This window comes from Vicia villosa, linkage group LG3 (assembly GCF_029867415.1).
Source record: "Vicia villosa cultivar HV-30 ecotype Madison, WI linkage group LG3, Vvil1.0, whole genome shotgun sequence".
NCBI classification, from domain to species: Eukaryota; Viridiplantae; Streptophyta; class Magnoliopsida; order Fabales; family Fabaceae; genus Vicia; species Vicia villosa.
Window position 1 is genome coordinate 179,555,917 of NC_081182.1, and position 7,741 is coordinate 179,563,657.

At 28.8% G+C, this 7,741-nt stretch overlaps 1 protein-coding gene across 1 annotated transcript; it reads left to right on the forward strand.

Moving 5' to 3' along the window:
- The first annotated feature begins 2,039 nt into the window (after positions 1–2,039).
- On the forward strand, positions 2,040–6,959 carry LOC131662634 (flavonoid 3'-monooxygenase-like). The gene is made up of 3 exons (XM_058932483.1): positions 2,040–2,587; positions 4,440–4,895; positions 6,105–6,959. The coding sequence occupies exons 1-3, from the start codon at positions 2,138–2,140 to the stop codon at positions 6,750–6,752; spliced, it is 1,554 nt and encodes a 517-aa protein (XP_058788466.1). The 5' UTR covers positions 2,040–2,137; the 3' UTR covers positions 6,753–6,959.
- The last annotated feature ends 782 nt before the right edge of the window (positions 6,960–7,741 follow it).

Here is a 7,741-nt window from a genome sequence, read left to right on the forward strand (position 1 = left end):
ATCTGAATATAAGGACGCAAATTCATGTACTTTAACACGTTTATCACCTTTACCCATTTTAATCTTGATAAGGATTAAAAGAAGAAAGAATGTTATTGATAAATATCTTTGGGTTAATGTTTGCAGTATAAAATGGGGCAAAGAAAGGATAAGAACGAGCTGGAAAATTATACCAGCAATGTTGATCAGGAACTTGGAGGATATGTCTCAAACTGGTACAATACTCTTGGAAAAATATTAAGTAGAAAAATTGGAAAGGAAGACGATGTAAGTTTTTATATGGATAAAGACAAGGATATGGGCAACCTATCCTTGTCCTCTAAATCTGACGCATGTGCATGTAGCAATGCCAAACTTGGCTTCTTAAGAATATCATAATTAGGTGCATTTCATACAATACACGTATTACTTAAGTGGTGATTCAGTCTATACTAGCGATTTGATGTTCCATTTCTTTTAATGATGGATGTCCAAGTTCCTCTAGCTGACGAGAAAAATGTATCTCTGACACCCTGGTGGGCGATATGGGCTTAATTATCCATGCACTGTGATGCCTCATAAATGAGACCTCACTAGAGGGATTCAACAAAGTCTCGCCTGAGGGACTAAACAAATTATCGCATGAGGGGCTTAATTAATTCTCACATGAGGAACTCAAAAATGTCTAACCTTAAGGACTAAAAAAGTATCGCATGAGGGAGTCGATAATTACTTGTTAGAGGAGTGGCAGCCATTCCTCATTTAAGGATAACACTAAGCGGTAGGATAGGGCTCCTTAGTAAGAATTGATTGTAAGGGATTAAAGCATATTAACCTCTACGAGCTCTTGTGTTTGAGGGACTATGTAGTAGAATAAGTGAGGAAGACCCTTGGGGGGGACACTAATTTGTTCTTCCCCAGTCGCCACTATATTTATTTGAGTTCCCTTCATTTGGTTTGATTGCCCCTTTCCCTAATCGGTTTCCCAACATCTCATTTCTTTGTCTTTAATGTGCGTTTGCGGATAGAGCGTGTAATGGATCAATAGTCAGTACTTTGAAATCATGGGGTCTAACTATCTCCCATGAATTTCTAGGTGTCAACCACCCATTCCCGCGAGAGTTGTGAGGTTAAAGGAAATCTTGTTTGGCTTGATCCATTATTCTTGTAAAGTTTTCAGTATTGATACTCAAAAATAAATATTTAACTTATTTTAGAAGTACAAAAATGAGATATTATTACGGTTAACAAAAAAACTGTAGTAATATAGTGTTATTAAATATATATTTTATAGTAGTGTCAGTTGTGATTTATATACAATGAGTGACTATTAGACCTATCACTAGCCAAGAATAATTTCAATAAAAATGATTGTCGTTTATTAATACAACCATATTATTAGTCGATATTGAAGGAGTTGAATTAATTAAAATACAATAAATACAAGTAATTTAATGAATTTTTAATTAATATTATAAAAGAATAAATAATTTTAAATAAATATAAAATTATAAAAAAAGATATCTATATTAAATCAAAGGGAGTAATAACAATAAATTTGGTTTATCTCAAAATCTCTATTCCATGCCTTCACATTAATTCTTTTCCTCTTTCTATTTCATTGTAAAGCTTTATTTTTTTGCTTTGGAAAGATGGAAAATTGAGTAGTCTCTTATATCACATAAAATATGACGCATTGTTACACGGTTCGTTGACACCAATTTTGATTGTTACTTAAGTCTACAAATTTAGGATGGTAAACAATATTAAAAATTCCATTTTTTTTTAATAAACAATTTTATAAGATATCGCACTAGGGGTGCAACCCTTACAACAAAAACTCTAAAGAGAGTTAAAACAGTTTAGAGGTAAATCGTAAAAATGTGTCCTAGAATCATCTTATTTGATTTGTCTAAATATTTTAAATAAATTAATATAACCAACCATATTTAATTAATATTCTAATACAAGTTGGCAATTGCATAAAGTCAAGAAACGTTTCCTGTTTCCCTATAAATACCAACCCACTTAGCCTTTCCTTAATCAGACAACAATAAAACGTCAACTACTTTCTTTTCAAAACACATTCTTGTTCTTATACATTACAACCTTATATCCTTGTCCTTTATCATCATTTCATATTCACTACACAAAAACCATGTCTCTATGGCTCATTTCACTATCCACTTTCATATTATCTATCTTAATATACCGTTTTCTCAAATCCACAACAAAATCATCTTCTTCACTGCCACTTCCACCTGGACCAAAACCATGGCCTATAATAGGTAACATGCCTCACGTAGGCTCTGCCCCACACCAATCTATTGCTGCTTTGGCTCAAATTCATGGCCCTTTGATGCACCTCAAATTAGGGTTTGTCGATGTTATTGTGGCCGCTTCCGCCTCCGTGGCTGAGCAATTCTTAAAGGTTCATGATGCTAACTTTAGTAGCCGGCCACCTAATGCCGCAGCTAAGAATATGGTTTATAATTATCAAGACCTTGTCTTTGCTCCTTATGGCCCAAGGTGGAGATTGCTCCGAAAGATCTCTTCGGTTCATCTCTTTTCAAACAAAGTTATGGCCGAATTTCAACATTTACGTGAGGTTAGTTAATATCATATTCTAAATTTTAAATCATAAATTTGTGTTTGTTGTTAAAACTCATATTATTAAGTTGATCATTTGTTATTACTTGCGTTTAAACTTAGAATTTTGCTCTGCGCGTTTTAAAATTACTGCAGTTTCATTTTTAAATAAAATTTATTTTTTTTCTTATAAACAAATTTATATGACAGTCTTATGATTTGCATGACTTAATTGGTAAGTAATAATATTCATTGCAATATTTACTATAAAAAAATAAAGTATATGGAAAAAAATTGTATAGGAAAATATTTATTGCAATATGAAAATATATTACTTTCCATATTTTGGTTCTTGAAGGAGCTATATATTTTATTTGTTGACTTTTTCAATAGATGAATCTTGTATCTTAAAATAATTTATTTATATACTAAAGTGGTAAAAACAAATTTTGCCAAAAAGAAAAAGTAGTAAAACAAAATTAATTCAAAATATCAACCATATTAAAAATCAATTAATATTTAGTTTTTAGTACTTAAATATTTTTGGATTGAAATGAAAACTTCTTGATAAAAAAAGAAAATATATTTGAAAGTGGGACTTATAACATATGGTGACTTCTTCTTAATCTTTTGACCAATTCTCTTCTTTTTTTAATGTTTTTTTCCTATTTTTTTTTTTTAAATTATTATCAAGTAAAGTCTCAGGTTAATTTTGTTATCCTTGCTATGATGATAGCATACATCACTGTGCTTATTTTTTTATTATTAATAAAAGTCATCTATTTTGTGAATTATCTATGTTTAACTTTCATAACAATTTAGTTTATCTTATTAGACAATTACTATTTTTTCAAGAATTTATTAGGCAATAATAACTTAAATGATTTTTTATTATAAACAGTTAACTTAAAAAAATTATATTTAATATATATTTTTAATTTAAAGCATTTATTCAAAACAAAAACAATAAAAATATTAACTTTAAAACTGATGATAAGGATATGCAAGAGAGACACAACATAAAATTTAAAATTTTGTATAAGTTAAATTGTAACTACTTAGAATCATATTACAAGTTTGTATTGTTAATTTTGTAGTTAAATAGAATCTCTTATATATTATGATATAATCGTGACTAAATTAATAGCTCAAGACAATTTAATCTAGTTGATAAAATCATCAATAAGATCAAACATAAAAAACTTCAACTATTTAACTGAAAAACTATAACTTAAAACCACTTGAATATTAAAAAAAAGGAATTTTGATTTATTAATTGAATTGAAATTTAAGAGTGATAAAATATAAGAAAAACCATTTAAAAATGTAGTAATTTAAAAGATGACACTTTGTCTATGCTTACCTACCTTTCATTTTTAGTTGACCTACAAAAAAACCTAATAATTTGTTCTTATTCATGTTTTTTTGTCAAAATGAAATACACAAGCAAGTGGGAAAGTTTTGTTTTGTTTTTATTTTATTTTATTATTTTCATAATATAATATTAAAAATTTTAAAATTACATATTTAATCAAAATAATATTCTTTCCAGTCTATATGAGAAATTAAATCTGATCTTTTATATATCAAATATATTAATTATTTGATAAATTTAAAATAGAGTTAAAAGATAGTGCGCTGACAGTGTAAAATAATTTTACACTGTCATCCAATAGAAAATTATAAATGTTCCATGTCATTAAGTTTTTTCAAATAAAAAAATGGTTTAATTGGATACATGGGTGGTGATTGGTTGACAGTGTAAAAATATTTTACACTGTCAGTGCATCACCCCTTTTCTCTTTAAAATATATATATTTTTTATAAAAATTAAATCGGAGTGAATAAAACTAATCAATTCCACTTTTCAGGAAGAGACAGCAAAATTGACAAGCAAATTGGCAAGTAGTTATTCCGACGCAAAAGCTGTAAAATTGGGACAATTATTGAGTGTATGTACAACCAATGCACTTGCTAGGGCTATGTTAGGAAGAAGAGTGTTCAATGACGAGAATGGTGGTAATGATCCAAAAGCTAATGATTTCAAGGATATGATTCTTGAAACAATGGTGTTAGCTGGAGTTTTCAACATTAGTGATTTCATTCCTTCGTTGGAATGGTTAGACCTTCAAGGAGTTCAAGCAAAAATGAAAATATTACACAAAAAATTTGATGCATTCTTAACAAACATTATTGAAGAACATGAGACTTCTAATTCTAAGAGTGAGAAACATAAGGATTTGTTGACTACTTTGTTGGCACTTAGAGATGAAGGAGATGATGAAGGAAATAAACTCACTAATACTGAGATCAAAGCTTTACTCTTGGTAAGTTAGATTTTCCAGCATTCTTACATTTGATATATTTTTAATTGTTAATGAGATCAAATGATTTAAAATTTTAAAATATATTTTAGGTAGATTCCGATTTATATTAAGAATTAAAAGATTTATATTTTAATAAAGACAAAATTAAATTAATGTTTTTCTAAAATCCAAAATAAAATTAGTCAATTTTATTAGACCTTTAAGTGTCCTAGCCTAGTCGTCCGCCATTGTATATTTAATTCAAAATATTAATTAATAGGTAAACATCTTAAAAACCTAGCTGTTGAAAAAAAAAATCAATTTAATTTAGGTACATAAATAATTGCATTATCATTTAAAGATCTTCCAATAAATAATTGCATTAACATTAATTTGAAAAAAAATCTAGCTGTTTACCTATAAATAAATAGCTGTTGAAAAATCAACCTTAGTTTATTAAAATTTTAAAATAATTATATACATAAATAATTGCATTATCATTTAAAAGTAATTGTATGTTCAGTTTAAAAATAATTAGTTTTATACATTATGTTCTACATTATCATTTTCTTTTAAATTCTAACCTAACACTCAAACAGTGACACCTTATCTCAAATTGTACTTGAAAGTTGAAACTAAATTTTATATTATATAAAAATAAACAACAAACATGCATTGCAATCATTGACAACATTAGACTTTTTATTAATCTTTTAATTCTTTGTAATGTTTCCTTTTTAATATACAAGGTTTCATTAAAAAATAAAATAATAATCCTTACCTAACTTGTCTTCTTATGAAGTAGAACATTGGGTGGCAGTAATTTTTGTTTGGTCCCTAATTTTTTTTCTATGTATTCACATTATTACTACGCATTTTTCAGCTTAAAGATTTATCAGAATCGATAATATGGTGTGTTAAACACATTATAGCATGATGTCTTTACCTTAAATCGTAATTATGTAAGATTCATTACTAAGACCTATACATTTTAATCTGGTCTAAATTAAAAATACTATATAACCTTCCCAAAATTAATACTGATCTTTATTACTTTTTTTTTTTTAATAATGTCATAATTTTACTATTAAAAATAATAGTTAAAGCAGTGCGAGTTCGAATTTACACCTCTTTCGTCAGATATTTTTTCAACTAGATAAATTATAATTTACTTTGGCATTGAATTTTTTTACACAACATATTCTTACAAATAGTTTGATTTTTTTATAGAACATGTTTGTAGCTGGAACAGACACATCATCAAGTACCACAGAATGGGCTATTGCAGAACTGATAAAAAACCCAAAAATTTTAGCCAAGGTCCAACAAGAATTGGACAATGTTGTGGGCCGAGACAGGAACGTGAAAGAAGAGGACATACCAAACTTACCTTACCTACATGCAGTCATAAAAGAAACATTTCGTTTGCATCCATCAACACCTCTTTCCCTTCCAAGAATTGCTTCAGAAAGTTGTGAGATTTTTGGATATCACATTCCGAAAGGTGCGACTGTTTTGATTAACGTATGGGCCATAGCCCGTGACCCAAAGCAATGGAATGACCCATTAGTATTCAACCCCGAAAGATTTTTACCAGGTGGTGACAAGTGTGATGTTGATATTAAGGGAAATGATTTTGAAGTTATACCTTTTGGCGCTGGACGTAGGATTTGTGTTGGGATGAGTCTTGGACTTCGTATGGTTCAACTTTTAACTGCTACGTTGGCCCATTCATTTAATTGGGAACTTGAAAATGGGCTCAAACCTGAAAAAATGAACATGGATGAGGGTTTTGGACTTACTCTTCAACGAGCTGAGCCATTATTAGTTCACCCTAAACCCAGGCTCTCGCCACACGTGTACTCGTCAGGTTTCTGATTCGTAACATTTACATTTGAGAAATTTTCTTTTCGTGATGCACCTTAGGTTTGTTTATCTTATGCTTAATCTTAATAGTGAATAAATGGTATTTTTTAGTATGTTGGTGTGAGAGGACCCCAAAAGGGTCAAAGATGTAATTTTAGTTTGTTTATGCATTTGTATTTCAAACTTTTATGTAAATATATATGCCCTTAGTTGAAGTAACTTGAAAAATATATATAAAAGTTTGATTTTTTTTTTAATTTTAAAATTAATACGGACAACAATAATTTATATTGTTTTGTATCGGCCAAAGATCTAAAAAGACAAAAGTACAATATACTTCAAACGACCTTTACTACTCCAAAAAATTATAGTTCAAAAGGTATTGTGTGTATTCGTGGTGCGGTTTTAAGGAAAAGTTTCGTCTGATATTAAGATAAAATTACTTGTGGTTAGGTTCACTTTTGGATGAATGATCAGAAAATATGATTTGATCCGATCTAATTTCTATTGTGCACATTTTAGTGAAGATGCAACATTTGGGACAAGATGTTCCAATATTTATGTAGCATTTTCCCTCAGTATAGAAGAAAAATTCAGTGAGTAAATCTGAGCACATTTTTGTTTCATTCCTAGAAGATGTGGTGTTTATGAGTTGAATCTTTTAGTAATAAGTTATGGAGTAAGATTTGCTAAAAATATTTAATGATATCAAATCAATTTTACATGACTATTTAAATTGAATGAAGATCAAATATAATCTTCATCAATATCAAATCTGCTGCTCAATTCAAATGCCCATTGGAAAAAAAAAACCAGCAGACGAACTGTTATATAAAGACTCCTCTTAACAACAAATAAGTCACTCTAGTATTGAAGTATAATGTTCTAGGGTTTTGTTCTTTGAGTATTTGTATTCTTTTTTGTTTTAAACCTCTAAAGTAGCTTAACTTATATATTCACGCCATAGAGGTTGAATGTTAGTTGAGTTGTAATTCAACATC